Source organism: Dasypus novemcinctus, chromosome 23 (assembly GCF_030445035.2).
Source record: "Dasypus novemcinctus isolate mDasNov1 chromosome 23, mDasNov1.1.hap2, whole genome shotgun sequence".
Classification (NCBI taxonomy): domain Eukaryota; kingdom Metazoa; phylum Chordata; class Mammalia; order Cingulata; family Dasypodidae; genus Dasypus; species Dasypus novemcinctus.
This window is the reverse complement of record NC_080695.1, coordinates 56669494-56685612: the sequence shown is the minus strand read 5'-3', so window position 1 is coordinate 56685612 and position 16119 is coordinate 56669494. Positions and strand designations below refer to the sequence as shown.

General features: G+C 47.3%; 1 protein-coding gene across 4 annotated transcripts in view; it reads left to right on the top strand.

Annotated features, from left to right (window-relative positions):
- Window positions 1-281: 281 nt before the first annotated feature.
- ABCC1 (ATP binding cassette subfamily C member 1 (ABCC1 blood group)) overlaps window positions 282-16119 on the top strand; it is a 135497-nt gene continuing 119659 nt past the window's right edge. For all 4 annotated transcript variants that reach the window (XM_058286383.2, XM_058286381.2, XM_058286382.1 and 1 more), the window contains exon 1: window positions 282-408. In XM_058286383.2, coding sequence (XP_058142366.1) covers window positions 361-408 — 48 coding nt within the window. In that variant the 5' untranslated portion in view covers window positions 282-360. The remainder of the gene's footprint in view (window positions 409-16119) is intronic.

Below are 16119 nucleotides of genomic sequence, written 5' to 3'. Positions count from 1 at the left end.
AGGAGCCGGGGACAGGCGCGGGGCGGGCCGGCGCGGGGTCCAGGCCGGGGTCCCCGGGGGCGGGGGGGGGGGGCACGCGGGGCCGGGCGGGGGCTGCCGGGCGCAGGCTCCCCGCGCCGCCCGCGCCCCGCCGCCGCGAGGCGAGCCCGAAGGCGGGCGGCCGGGGCGGGGCCGCCGCATCCCCGTGACGCGCGGGCCAACCAGGCGGCGTTGCGGCCCCGGCTCCCTGCGCCGCCGCCCGCGGCCCCTCCCGCCGCCGCGCCGCCGCCGCCGCCGCCGCCGCCAGCCGCCGGGCCCGTCCGCCCGCCCGCGCCCGCCGCCCCGCGCCCGCCGGTGCCCGCCGGTGCCCGCGCCCGCCGCATGGCGCTCCGGGGCTTCTGCAGCGCCGATGGCTCCGACCCCTTCTGGGTACGTGCGCGGCGGCCGCCGGGGCCGCGTGGGGCCGGCGGGAGGGAGCGGGGGAGGCCGGCGGGAAGGCCGGCCCGCGAGGGGAGGCGCCGGGCCCGGAGCCCCGGGACGCCCCTCGCCCACCCGCAGCCTCCTGCCCCGCTCTGCGTGCGGCCTGGGGGTCCCGCTCGCCGAGCCCGCCGCGGGCCGGGCCCCTTCGGGAGTGCAGCAGAAGGGGGAAACTTGAGCGACCGAGTTCCTGGGAGGCCGGGTGTGGAAGCGGCGCGGGGCGAGTGCTCCGCCGGAGGGTGTTGGAGTGGGGGTGGGGCTAGAACCTGGGGGAGAGGGGGTGCTGAAAAGAGGGACCCTTCCTGCTTTGGGGTTCCCTCCCTCGGTTAAAATAACCCTCCAGGGAAGGGGGCCTCAGAAGTGGGGGGCAGTAAAAGGGAGGTGCCTTACTGCCTTTTTCTCCATGTCTTGTGGGTTGGGGTGTCTGCTTTCAGAGAGAGCCCCTCGTTACCAAAAAGGTGAGCTGGGGACCCGCGTGGGCTGTGTTATAGAAGGGGGCTGCCCGCCGGGGTGGCTGGAGTTTGCCCGCTCCCTAGCAGTTTTTACACCCGCCTGACTCTTCGGTGGTTACATATTTTTGTCATCATTTTCCTCTCTTTCTGCCTTAGTGCTCCCGGGGAAGTTTGGGGAAACAGCCAGGAAAGCAGCACACTCCTCGGGTCAGGGTGGGGTTTAGGATGCAGCTGGGGAGTATCCGGGTCCCTGGTACCCGTGAGTAGGTCAACCCCACCCCTATAACGTGGGGCTCCTTTCGGTGGGAATGCACCCTCTGTCTTCCCCAACAAGTTTTCTTCTGAGTATGCCCTGCTGGGCCTGGCCGGGTCTCCAGAGTCTGCTTTCAGTGGTTCAATTCTCAGGGCTTTGGACTTGAGTGGCGCTGCCGTGCCCCTGGCCCCTTCACTGGGAAGGGCACTTGTGGGTTGTGCTTGTCTGGAATCCTGGAAAATGCAATAAGCGAATCCAGACGTGATAGTTTTTCACCTCTTTGTTTAGGAATCAGGAGAGAGAAACACCCTTGGCTCCTGGGAGTTGGTGATTAGCCATCCCCAAAGGCCTTCCTGCCCTGGCTTGTGGTCCTTTTCTTACAGGCTGGCTGTTTTTAGAGTGGAAAAGTCATTCTTGAGGGCCCAGGGGAAGACTTTATTTTATTATTATTTTTTGGGGTGGTGGTATCATATTGCTAGAACAACTAACCATACTGTGGTATGGCTTGCATTTTCAGGCCAGTGGGGTTGAAGTTTTACTCCAGGGCTGGAAATAGTACATATGCCTTGTATTTAAGGTCTGGGACAGATTGGGGAGCTGACCTTTTGCAAAGTCGCCTTCTTTTTAGGAGTGAGCAGAAAACCTGTAGATCCCTCCCTCGTCCTTCCCCCAGTTCTATTAACAGTGAGATTACATTTCTGCAAGGAACCAGATGGGGATCTGGTTTAGCATTGTGAATTACAGACTATTTCCTTTCCTTCTTCTTTCCTTCTTTCCGTCTTTCTACTTTCTGGGAGAAAAAAATGGGTGACCAAAAATTGGGTTCTCTGTTGGACTGTATTTTGATGGTGGTTGAAGGCTGATGTCTGATGAGGTTTTACAAAGGCCTTAGGGCATCTTCGGTTTATTTAGCTTAAGAAGCTTACCCAGGGAAACCAGTTATGTTTTTCCCCCTTCTCAGGACATTTTGCTACAAAAATTGCCAGGGTTTGGGTTTTGCTTGAGAATGGCAGGTTGCTTTGGGCCTTGCAGACTTTCCTTCCTCTGGATTCCCAGACTTGCTTGATGCCCCTTTTTGGGGCTGCCCTGGGAGTAGAGTTTAAGAGAGGGCAGCTTGGCAGGAGAACTTCCCCGTGGCAGGAAAATCCATGTGTGAATAGAAAGCAGGTAGTCCCCGTGGGAAATTGGTCCTCCCACCAGTCAGTAGCTGTGACCTAGGGCAGACCACTTCACCTTTCTGTGCTTCAGTATCCTCGTCTGTTAAGTGGGGGCAGGGGTCAGAAAGTACCAGCTTCGTAGGGTTGTTAGGAAGGGAAGTGAGTTAACCTGTGTCAGCGGCCTTGCTGTACCTGGCCTGCACAGTTAAGTGAAGGTTATTGTTATTACTCTTTCTAAAGATGAACTTGTGAGGCCTTCCGGGAAGATGGAGGATTAGAGAGGCCCAGGATCACTTCTCCCTCAGAAAAACTAGCTTGCGAACAGGTAGAGACTGTCTGGAGGGCTGCTCTGGGGCTCAGGACACCAGGGGAAGGCGAGGCACCACCCAGAAGAGAGAGGGGAAAGGAAAGGAGTCTCAGCCGGCTGAAAAATCCCATGCGTAGAGGTACGAAGCAGCGGTGGGGGCAGATGTCCCCACCTGTAGAGCAAATAGCACTCTGTGGACGGCAGCGGCTGTGAACTGAGGAGATTGCACAGGTCTTCTTCCCCAGGAAAGGCGAGAGGGAAGGACGCAGCCTGCAGCTGGATGGACTGGGTCTCCTGCATTGGAGGGGTGCACGCTTCCAGGTCTGGTGGGCTGCCACATTGTCTGTGCTGAGAATCCGCAGGGAACTAAGGGTAATTTGCTGTCTCACACACCCTCCCTGCTGCCTTGGGCTGGTTGCTGAGGAGGCAGAGGGAGGGAGGGTGCAGGCGGCCAAGGGTAGAGAACAGCTTCTGAGAAAGTTTGATGGGAGGCTTGGTCAGCCCTGAGGACATTGCTTCTGCACCACCTGCCTGCCCTAGGAATTACACTGAAGGCATTCCTCCTAGCACCTGGGGTCTGAGTGAGGCGTGCCAAAGAGCGCAATCTGCTGGCCAGGCCAGAAAGGTGCTTGAAAATGAAAATAAGAGGCAAGCAGGTGGCTTTACTGCCACCTTCTCCAAGCCCCTTGGAAACTGGCCTGTACCCCATTACTGGGTCCTTTGCCCTGGTTTGAGCAGTTAGATGGGCAATCCTAAATATCTAGAACAATTTGAACCACGAGTCAAAGAATAGTGGTAGCACACTGTAACTTAAAAGTAAATCCCTAGGCAAGAGAGAAAAACAGAGCGTCAGAGTAAACTCAGCATCAGAATCAGACTCCTTGATAGCAGCAAAAAATTACAAGCCAGACAAAGAAAAAGGGAAGATATGACACAGGTAAAGAAACCAATTCGAACTCCAGATGAGACACAGGATGTGAAACAGCAAATTACTGAAGTTCATACAAATCTCCTAAATTGTATCATGGAGTTGAAGGGCAACATGGCTAAAGAAATACAAGACATTAAGAAGACGCTTGGTGAGCACAAATTAAAATTTGAAATTTTAGATTTATTTTTCTATCTATTTTGGATTTATTTTTCAGAGCTTGTGGGAATGAAAAGCATTACAATAAGTGAGATATAAAATACAATAGAGGCCCACAACAGCAGATTTGAAATCATGTAAGAAAGAATCAGCGATGTTGAGGAAAGAACAACTGAAATTGAAGAGAGAGAACAGAGAGAAAGGAATGGAAAAAATTGAGCAGGGGCTCAGGGAGTTGGATGACAACATGAAGTGCACCAGCATACTCGTTATGGGAATTTCTGAAGGAGATGAGAAGGGAAAAGGGCTAGAGCGAGTGTTTGAGGAAACAATAGCTGAAAATTTTCCCAACTCTCATCAAAAACATGCATATCCATGTCCAGGAAGCACAGTATACTCCAATTACAATAGATCCAAATAGGCCTGCTCCAAGGTACATAATATGCAGAATGCCAAATGCCAAAGATAAAGAGGAAATTTTTGAAGCAGCAAGGGGAAAGCAAGACATATACAAGAGACATCCAGTAAGATTCAGTGTGGATTTCTTTTCAGAAACCATGCAGGCAAGAAGGCAGTTGTATGATATAATTAAGGTACTGAAAGAAAAAAACTGCCAGCCAAGATTTCTTTGTCTGGCAAAATTGTCCTTTAAATATGAAGGTGAGTTTAAAATATTCACAGCTAAACAGAAACTAAGAGAGTTGGTAAATAATAATCCAGCTCTGCAGGAAACACTAAAGGGAGTTCCACAGCCAGAGAAAAAAAAAAGAAGAGAGAAAGGCTTGGAGTAGAGTGTAGATGTGAAGATTATCAGAAAGGGCAACCAAAAAGCTAAAATGATGGGCAAAAATAAGATTTGACATATGAAAGCCAAAGCATTAAACGGATGGAGAAAGTCATGCCTTTACAGTAATAACATTGAATGTTAATGGATTAAACTCCCCAATGAAAAGACATAACTGATAGAATGGATAAGAAGACATGAGTCATCCATATGCTTACTGCAGGAGACTCACCTTAGACCCAAGGATGCAAATAGACTGAAACTGAAAGGTTGGAAAAAGATATTTCATGCAAATAGTAACCAAAAGAGAGCAAGAGTAGCTATACTGGTGTCAGACAAAACAGACTTTAAATGCAAAAAAAATTGAGATACAAAAGGCCATTATGTATTAATAAAAGGGACAATCCACCAGAAAGAAGTAACAGTCATAAATATCTATGCACCCCACCAGAGTGCCCCAAAATACATGATGTAAACTCTGGCAAAACTGAAAGGAGAAATAGATGTCTCCACAATAATAGTTGGAGACTTCAACACAACCCTCACATCAATAAATAGGAACAACAAGGAAACTGGGAGGGAGGACAGTAAGGAAACAGAGAACTTGAACGGTCTGATAAATGAACTGGACCTGACATATATAGAACATTGCACCCAAGATCAGCAGGTTATACATTCTTCTCGAGAACTCCTAGGTCTTTCTCCAGGATAGACCACATGTTGGGTCACAAGGCAGGTCTCAGTAAGTATAAAAAGATTAAAATTATACAGAGCACCTTTTCAGATCAATAATGGAAGTTATTGAGAATCATGGAAATCGTTAATAGGTGGGAAAGGGAAAATTTGTAAATATATGGAGGCTAAACAACACACTCTTAAATAATCATTGGGTCAAAGAAGAAATTGCAAGAGAAATTAGTAGATACCTTGAGACAATGAAAATGAGAACACAACTTAACAAAGCTTGTGGGATACAGTGAAGGCAGTCTTGAGAGGGAAATTTATAGCCCTAAATGCCTGTATTAAAAGAGAGGAAGGAGCCAAAGTCAAAGATGTAACTGAACAATTGGATAAACTAGAAAAAGAACAGTAAACCAAAACAAGCAGAAAGAAAGCAGTAACAAAGATTAGAACAGAAATAAATGAAGAAAACACAATGGAGAATATCAACAAAACTTAAAGCTGGTTCTTTGAGAAAATCAATAAACTTGACAAACCTTTAGCAAGACTAACAAAGAAAAAAGAGAAGATGCAAATAAATCAGAAATGGGGAAGTTATGACTTACCCCACAGAAATAAAAAGGATCATAAGAGGATATTATGAAAAACTATGCCAACAAACCTAGACAACCTAGATGAAATGGACAAATTCCTAGAAATGCACAAACAACCTACACTGATGCTACAAGAAACACAGGAACTCAACAAACAAATCACAAACAGGCTGAATGAGTCATCAAAAATCTTCTAACAAAAAAAAGTCCAGGACCAGATGGCTTCACAGGTGAATTCTGCCGAACATTTCAGGAAGAATTAATACCAATGCTCTTCCAAAAAATTGAAAAGGAGAGAGAATTACCCAACATATTTTATGAAGTCAGCATCACCCCAATAATACTGCAAGAAAAGAAAGTTACAGACCAATCTCTCTAATGAACATGGACGCAAAAATTCTCAACAAAATACTTGCAAATCAAACCCAATAGCACGGCTTTTATTCCTGGTATGCAAGGGTAGTTCACAATAAGAAAAATCAATTAATATACCATACCACATTAACAAACTGAAGGGAAAAAAAACACAGGATCATCTCAATTGATACAGACAAAGCTTTAGCTAAAATCCCAGCATCCTTTTTTTGATAAAAACACTTTATAGATTCAATGGAATAACATCAAAATTCTAATAGCCTACTTTACAGAAATAGAAAAGTAATTTATCAGATTTAATTGGAAGGGAAAGGGGTCTTGAATGGCCAAAACCATCCTAAAAAAGAAGAGTGAAATTGGAGGGCTCAAGGCTCCCTGACCTTGGAGTGTATTATAAAGTTACAGTGGTTAAAACAGCATGGTGTTGGCGTAAAGATAGACACATTGATCAGTAGAATCAAATTGAGAATTCAGAAATAGACTCTCACCTCTATGGTCAATTGATTTTTGATAAGCCTCCCAAGTCCACTTTTCTGGGACAGAAGAGTCTGTTCAATAAATGATGCTGGGAGAACTGGATATGACAAAAACAATGAAAGAGGACCTCTATTTCACTCCCTATTCAAGAATCAACTCAAGATGTATCAGTGACATCAACATAAAAGTCAGGATCATAAAACTCCTAGAAGATAATGTAGGGAAACACCTATAAGACCTTGTAGTAGATGGGGGTGTCTTAGACCTTACAACCAAAGCACAAGCAACAAAAGAAAAAATACATAAATGGGACCACCTCAAAATGAAGCACTTCTGCACCTCAAAGGACTTTGTGAAGAGGGCAAAAAGGTAGCCTACTTAATGGGAGAAAATATTTGGAAATCACACATCTGACAAGAATCTCATATCCATGGTATATAAAGATCCTACAACTCAACAATAAAAAGACAAATGACTGTATTAAAAAATGGGCAAAAGACTTGAATAGACATTTTTCACAATGAGGTATAATTTCACACCTACTAGAATTGCTGCTAATAACAAAACAGAAAACTACAAGTGTTTGAGTAGAGATAGGAACGCTTATTCACTGTTGGTTGGAATGTAGAATGGTGCAGCCACTGTGGAAGTCTGTTTGGCAGTTCCTAAGGAAGCTAGATACAGATCTACCACGTGGCCCGGCAATACTGCTACTCAGTATGTAGCCAGAGAAACAGTAGTGACACGAACATCTGCGCACTCATTTTCCTAGTGCCATTTTTCACAATTGGCAAAAGATGGAAACAACCCAGGTATCCATCTACTGATGAATGTATAAACGAACGGTGGTATATACCCATGATGGAATATTATTCGGCTGTAAGAAGAAATACGTCGTGAAGCATGTGACAACCTGGATGAACCTGTAGGACATTATGTTGAGTGAAGCAAACCAGGCACAAAAGGACAAGTATTGTATGATTTCGCTATGATGGACTAAATATAATGAGCAAACTCTTGGAATTCGTAGCTAGAATCTGTCACCAGAGAGTAGAAAGTGGCTAGAGAATGGAGAGCTGAGGTTTAATCTGCAGAATTCGTTAAAAGCTGTTTGTAAATATTTGGAAATGAGTAGAAATGGTGAAAGCACATCATAGGATTTAGGATTTGTGATTAGTAGTGCTAACATACGGGTATGATCGTAGTTTGCTTTTTGGTTGTTTTTTTTTTTTTTTTAATAATGAGAATGCTCTAATATTGATTGAAATGAATGAGCCACTTGGTGATTATACCAAATGCTATTGATTGTGCACTTTATATAAATTATATGTTTTAGGAACACAAAATGTAATAGGGTGGGTTGGGGGAATAATACATCAACTGTAAGTTTATAGTTAGTCCTAGTACCTTGACCAGGCTCTTTTATAATTTGTTACAAATGTTTCACAACAATGCCTGGTACTTGTGGACGGGTGATGTATGGGAGCCCCATGTGATGTACATGCTTGTTTTGTAAGTTCACAGCTTTTATTATACACTTATTGTTAATGTATGTTCTTGTGTGAATGGTATGCTTCCTTTATTGTGTCTAAAATGAAAAAACAAAAAAGAAACAAAACAAGGTGAAGTCGTGCGTCTCGAGTTGCATCCCCCCGGCCTGCGGTGCTGGGATTGGGCTGTGGAGCCCCTCCCCCTGTCCTGCACTTACAGTCATATGTTTAAAACTCGCGTGTTTAAAACTCGAGATGACCAGCCCTGGTGTGCCCTATCAGGGCTTTGTTCCTGGGCCAGTGCCTGCTGTAGAGCCCCAGGAAATGTCCAGAAAAACCAGAATGTACACATGGCCCAGGATGAGAGTTGTGCTGACTTATCAACTCTGTTCAGGCAAATGATCTGGGATGAGAAAAGGGGAAGTTCCTTATCTAAAAGGAAAACAGGGGCTGCATTCCCCACACTTGGTTTTCTTTTTCAGTTGGGGGTGCCTGAAGGGGGTGTCGGGCTGGTGGAGGGGTGTTTCGTGGCTGATGTCTGAAATGATGTTTGGGAAAAGGGGCCCGGGTCTTTCCTTGGGAGTTAATTTTTTTTACTGCTTGTTTACTAATGTGATACATGCCCAGTGTAGAAAAATCAGAACGTGTAAGAAAAGTAAAAATAAAAATGGAAAACAAATCAGTAAGCAGTGTACTGTGGTGGCTCAGAACCAGCAATTGCGTTCCCTGTGTTCAGGTCCTGGCTCTGCAGCTTATCAGGCTGGGCAGCCTTGGAGTTCCTTCTCCTCTTCGTGCCTCAGTTGCCTCATGTGGAAAATAGGGGTGATAATCATAGTACCCACGGAAGGGCAGTAATGTGAGAAATAAACGGGCGACTCCTTGGTGTGTCTGAGAACACTGCTCCTCGGTGCACTGTTGGCACCCAGTGAAGCAGTCCTCTGCAAGGCGAATTCTCGAGTTAAGTTTTGCTGCTGCACCTGCTGCCACGGGGGCGAACAGAAGCAGCAGACCTGGTCTCAGTTCTTGGAAGTTGGTCCTGGTGCCGATGTTGGCTTCCCAGATGCTTGGAGCATCTTCCAACTACGTAAACCCCCGAGGATTCAAAGTAGCTGCCAAGGGGGTGGGGACGGGGGTAGAGGCGATTAGAGCTTTCTCTAGAGGTGAACAGAGTCTGGCCTTGGAGTTGGTCTCATTCCTGCCTTAATATTTGCCCTCGGTTCTGCAATGGTCCAAGAGCCAAACTCTTTTCTTTCCTCCAAGTACTCTGGTGATTTGCAGACTCTTCACTTTGCCTTCCGGTACCTTCTTCTCTCGTCCGCCCTTCCTTTCCAAACTCCCCCCCTCTCCCTTCCTCATGGATTGGTGGGGCTGAAAGGGACCTCACAGCCACAGGGTCCTCTCTTTCTGTCCCCACTTGACGCATGTTGAATCTGAGGGCCAGAGTGGCCCCGCGGTGGGCCCAGGGGGACGCGCACAGGCAGTGGCCTTGGAAGGAGAGGTCACAGGGCAGGGCAGGGCAGAGTCAGTTCCGCGTCCCTGAGGTGGCCCTGTGGCCTCGGAAGAGGGCGCCTCAGCTGGCCCACGTGGCTGAGGCTCTCGTGAGGGGGTCCGCGTTCTCTTCCTTCGCCCGAGCTGGACCAGCTCCGTTGGTGATGATGGTCGTGGAGGCACCTCGCCTTGGAAGGTGGTGAGGGATGCGTACTCTCCCTCGTCGTTCACCGCTCGGCTTTCAGGAGCCGCTATCTCCAGCTGGGTTCCGTGGGTGTCTCAGGCTCACTGTGACTCACATGGAACTTCTGACCTCCCACGGCTCTCCCCAGCTCCGGCTCCGTGCAGGGCAGCTCCCCCGTCACAGAGGCTGCGGCCAGAGACCTGGCATCAGCCTCTGCGCCTTGCTTCCTCTCTTATTCTCCGTCGGATCTGCCAGCAAATCCTGTCACCCCGTCCTTCAAAATGTATCCGAGTCTGTTTGTGTCTCCCAGCCTCCCCGCCCGGCCCTAGCTGGCCCCAGCCATCCTTGCCTTGCTCGTCGATTTGAGCCGTGGCCTGCTCCCTGCTGTCCCTGCTTCTGCCCTTGACCCCTTGTCTCAGCCCAGCAGCCAGAGGCTGATCCTGTCAAGGTGCAGGTCAGATCCTGCCCCTCCACCCTCGAGGAGGGCTCCCCGTCTTCCTCAGGTAGAAGCTGACATGCTCAGGATGGCCAGCAAGGTGCTGTAGCATCCACTGCCACTGCCACACCCCTCTGACCTCTTCCCTTGCGACTTTCTATTTCATTCCACCCGGGCCACTGGCTGCCGGGCTCACTCCTGCCTCAGGGCCTTTGCACTTGCTCTTCCCACTGTCTGGAACATCTTCTCCCATATGCCCAGGTGGCTCCTTCACCCCCTTCCAGTCTTCAGGCAGCCTTTCCCTGTTGTCTTCCCTGCTCTTCCTTGCCTTCCCAAGCCTCTTTCCTTGGCACATGCCGTGCCTCCCCCCCCCAGCATAGGACTTACTCTTTTCTTTCCTTTTTTTTAAAGTGGTATTTTTTTAAAACTTACTTATACCTACCCCCCTCATTGTTCGCACTTGCTGTCTGCTCTCTCTATCCATTTGCTGTGTGCTTTCTCATCTTCTCTTTAGGAGGCACTGGGAACCAAACCTGGGACCTCCCCTGTGGGAGAGAGGTGCTCAATTGCTTGAGCCATCTCCACTCCCTGCTTCGTGGTGTCTCTCATTATGTTTGTTTCCTCTTTGTGTCTCCTTGCTACGTCATCTTGTTGCATCAACTCACTGGACCAGACTGTCGTGCCTGCTCTTCTTCTCTAGGAGGCACCGGGAACCGAACTCGGGACCTCCCATGTGGTATGTGGGAGGGCAGTTGCTTGAACCACATCTGCTTCCCTACTGTTCCTAATACACCAAATTTTTGCTTATTCATTTGTAAACCATGAACTCCCACCAGAAGGTCAACTCCAGAGGGGCAAGGAATTTATGTGCTGTGTTTGTTTATGCCTGTAATCCCGGCGCCTGGCACGTGGTAAGTGCTCAGTCATATTTGTCAAGTGAATGAGTGGTACGAAGCACTAGAATGGCTTTCTAGCTGGGCTGAAGCCTCTCTGTAGATCTCTGAGGGTGAAATTGCTACACACTTGTCAGGAGTGGACACTCAGGTAGATCATACCCTCCTGCATCCAGGATGGATGGCTGGTATTTTATCTTGCACACCTGTGACTCCTTCTGAAATTGCAAGTTGACAGTCATCGGTGTGGGGGAATCCGGAGAAGAAATGTGGGGCAAGACTTTTGCCCGCATCCTTGATTTCCCTAAGAGGTTCCCCGAGAGGCTACTGATAGTTCTAGTGTAATCGGCTTGTCCAGGTTGCCTTGGAGAAGCTTAATGAGACGTTAAGGAGGTTAAGTTCCACTTAGCTAGAAGAGGAACTTGCAGCCAGCCCATGCGTGGCAGTATGTGCGTCTTTCCGCTGAGGACTCCATTTTTCTTCCCTAATCCATTCTGGTTAGCATGCGTATGGCGGTTCGGTTTTGGCGCAATAGCACCATTCTTTGGAGGTCAGCTTTGAAGCACTAATCCTTCATCTGAAACTGCTTGAGGATAGGTGGACAGTGACACAGTGGAGAGTCTACCTAAGTGTCTTCCTTGGTTTAAGTGTGGGGTTCACCCCCAAGTTCTGGAAAACTGGTCCAGATGGCCAGGGAGGATGGCTCCAGATGGGCGTCCTGTAATCCTCAGGCAGCAGCTGAGGTTTTATGGGTTTGTTGCTCCCTTTCTGTGAGTTTTCTTGCTGCAAACCTGAGATGGTCCTTTATTGACCTCTTCCTGCTTGGGCATGCCCCCCTTGGAGAGCATGTATGACGAGTCTAAGTTTTCCCAGTAAGGACTTCAGTGTGGCCTTTTAAAATCCCGGCTTCATGCTCTCATAACCATTTTTCACTCATTCATCTATTCAATCATGTATTAGGAATTTAGCACCTACTGTGTGCTGGTACTCTTCTCAGTAACTTTTTGAACATTTTCCTTAGTCCAAAAGGAAAAATCCCATACCCTCCCATTATTGATCCTTTGCATTGATAAAGTACCTTCTTTGACATTGATGCAAGAATATTACAATATTGCTGTTAATTATAGTCCACAAGTTCCTTTAATTGTGCTTTTCCCACGCATCACCACATTCTCATCGCCTTGTGATAGTGACGTCTATGTTCTAGTTCATAGAAGAACGTTCTTGTATTTGTATGTTAACCACAGTCCTCGTCCACCACAGGGTTCACTAGACTGTTCTCTCGCTGTCTCTCAGTCGGCACTTTGGTTCTACTCTGAAAAGATGTGTTAAATTTTTTTCCTGACAACAATGTTTGTTCATTGAGGTAAGTCTTACCGCCTGCCAGGCCCTCTCTCAGGTGTTATGCACACCCCGTCTCGCTGTGTCCCACAGCAATCCCTGATGGAGGTACTAGTGTCATCCTTATTTTTTCAAAGCAGTTTTATTGAGATATGTTCACATACTGTACGATCTATCGAAAGTGTACAATGGCTTTTAGTATAATCACAACGTCGTGTGTGTTTATCACCACAAAACATTTTAGAACAATTAGTCAAAAAAATTTTAGAACAATTTCATTACCCCTTAGCACTCATCTCTCAATTCTCCTCTTTCCCCAGCCCTACAGATCCACTAATCTAATTCCATCTTTACGAATTGATTTATATTTATAATTTGTATAAATGGAATCATACCATGGGTAGTACTTTGTATCTGGTTTCTTTCACTTAGTGTAATGTGTGTGTGTGTTTGCCTGATATTAACATCTGGTAGTACTAACATACATTTGTTCAATTTCAAGGAAAAACAGTCTTATGTATGCAATATTACCCATATTCATGTTTCACATGTGGTTTTACTATGCTGTTCAGTCCCATGTTACATTTTTTAGCTTTCCTTTTAGTAATAGACATGACCTTAGACTTTCCCTTTCAACAACTTGCACACCTGCGTAATAATACTTCAAGTTACAAACATTATGTGGCGCTTTCACCTTTTCTGTTCATTTCCAAAGATTAATACACATCCTTTTTACCAGTGCTGCACAAGTCAACCCTCAGCTTTCCATTTGCTAACTTCATTCGATTTTCTGGTGACCCATATTCTACTTATTAACTCCATAAGATTACACAGTATATTTAGTTCATAATAATGTATTCATGCAGTATGTGTCCTTTCATGTCTGGCTCGCTTCATTCAACATAATGTCCTCCAGCTTCATCCATGTTGTCAAATGCTTCATGACTTCATTTCCTCTATAGCTGCGTAGTATTCCATCCTGTGTATACCCCACAGTTTATCCATTCATCGGTTGATAGACACCCAAGTTGTTTCCATCTTTTGGCAATCCTGAGTAATGCTGCTGTGAACATCAGTACGAAGATAATGTGTTTAAATTTTAAACATTCATTGGCTTCTCTATTATTTGAGATCAATGATTTAGCAATGTCTGAAGGCCCTGCTCATCGTCCCACCATTATAACTTCCATGCTAATGTTTATATATCAGCTTTCTATTTTACAGGTAGTTTTCTGATTACAAAAGTGACACAAACTCACTATGGCAAAATGAACAATATGCAGTGATTTAAATAAGGCCTTAATATGCTACTCTTGAGCTAATCAGTGTGGATATTCTTCCTTCCTCTGTAATGATATAAACAATTATAAGCATAAATAATATGTTTAAAACAAAATGGGTAGTTATTCTGCTTTCTTTTTTAACTTAAATATGCATATATTATTAATACATAGAATATCATTAGTTCTTTACTGTAGTTGTGTAATTTTCCAAGACAGAGATTTGCTAAAATTAATTCAGCCATTTCCCTTTTAATGACCATTAATTTTGCTGATTTCTCATTTTTTTATTCCTATAAAGATGCTTTAATAAATATCCTTGTACGTGGATCAAGCTCTGTAAATGGTCATTTTTAATAGGTATTGACTGGTTATTGTCCAAAAAGTTTGTAGCAAGTCCATCCTCAGGGACAGTAAAATAGAGTTCCCATTTCCCTGGATGTGGTCAGTTGTTAAAAATTGTTATTACAGTGCCCAGGAGAGTCCCCCACAACAGAATTTTCCAGCCCCAAATGACAACAGTGCCACTTTGAGAAGCCCTTGCTGAGGCCCGTGCATGAGCTGTGGGGCTTTCTAGAAGCCAGGTTTTGGGAATGCTGCGATTTGTCAGTGCCTTACGCCCCACAATCCTGGTCTGTCCGGCATGACTTGGTCCGTAGCGTCTCACATCTGTACCTGCTCGTAGGTTCCCAAAGCCTGTCAGGTCTACAATAGTCCTGTGCAGGAGTTTAACATCTAGATGTGAATTCAAGATATTACTGCTCCCCGAGCACCCTAAAAACTGGAGGGGCGCCATCTCGGGGAGCCTGCAGCCGAAGTGGTTGAAAGAACCCCGTTGCCAGGCACGCCCTGCCTGGGCATGTGCTTTGGAAGGGACATTGTGCTGGTAGTGAGAATTTCTGTGGTGGAGCTGGGCCGAGGGCAGCGGCCTGGTGGCACTGCTCCTGAGCCAGGGCTGTGCTTTGGGGAGGCAGGAGATTGTATTGCCTCCTCCCTGCCTAGGTTTGGCCAAAACAGCCTGTCCTGGGCCACGTGGGCCTTGGGAACGAACTGTCGAGACCAGGAGGCGGCCGGCCGGTGGCGATTATCCTCCACCCACTGCTGGCAGCCTCGTGGAGCAGGCCTGGTCAGGTAGCCGACAGCCACCCTCACCCCCCGTTAAAGCTAATTGAGCCTCTGTGGCGCCGAGTGGGCGACGGGTTAAGGCTTGGCTAAGAAATAAGGACAGTTTTCCTTTTAGGTTCTGGAAACTTGGAAGCCTCCGGCCATTCCTTTTTTTTTTTTTTTTTTTTTTTAAAGATTTATTTATTTATTTAATTTCCCCCCCTCCCCTGGTTGTCTGTTCTTGGTGTCTATTTGCTGCGTCTTGTTTCTTTGTCCGCTTCTGTTGTCGTCAGCGGCACGGGAAGTGTGGGCAGCGCCATTCCTGGGCAGGCTGCACTTTCTTTTTCACGCTGGGCGGCTTTCCTCACGGGCGCACTCCTTGCGCGTGGGGCTCCCCCACGTGGGGGACACCCTTGCGTGGCACGGCACTCCTTGCGCGCATCAGCGCTGCGCATGGCCAGCTCCACACGGGTCAAGGAGGCCCGGGGTTTGAACCGCGGACCTCCCATATGGTAGACGGACGCCCTAACCACTGGGCCAAAGTCCGTTCCAGCCATTCCTTTAACGTGCATTAGTTGAGGAAAGAGGCCGGGCTGTCGATGCAGGCAAAGCACATTCCATCAAATCTCGGAGGGTGTGTAGGCCGGACCCCGTTTTCAGGACCCCATTTTCACAGCCAACAGTGATTGTAGGATGTCACTGACTGGGGCCCAGCCCAAAGTCAACGATACTAACGCGTGAAGAAATGCGGCCCGGCCCTTAGAATCAGCGCGGTATGGTAATGCCTTCCAGGGTATTCCCTCCCTTCTCCCTTCCTTCATCTTCTCTGTACTCATCCTTTTGTGTTAAGTCTGACGCTGAGCACTGGTGACAGGTTCCACGGTCACTGTCTCTCAGAGGCCAGTCGTGAAGGTGTTCAGAGGAATGGGGAGCCAGCGTAGCCCCCGTTCAGATCCTGGTTCGGCCCCTCGCTGACTGTGTGACTTCAGACAAGTTACTTTACCTCTCTGAGCAAAAGGGAGATAATAGTAGTGCCTGCTTCAGAGAGTTGTGAAAATAGAATGGGTTCAGACGTTCCTGATCCGCTCTTCGTAGTTCTGGTAAGCACTGCGGCAGTCCCCTCGCTGGGCCGTGGCTGCCGGCACAGCTCTGTCTTTATTTTGGGCAGCAGTCTCTCCTAGACAGGTGAGGCGCATCCGAGGTGAGACTGGCAGGATGAGAAGGGGCTGCTGGGCTGGGGACAGCCTGTGGGAGCCCCGAGTGGGGGAGAAGCTGGATGAG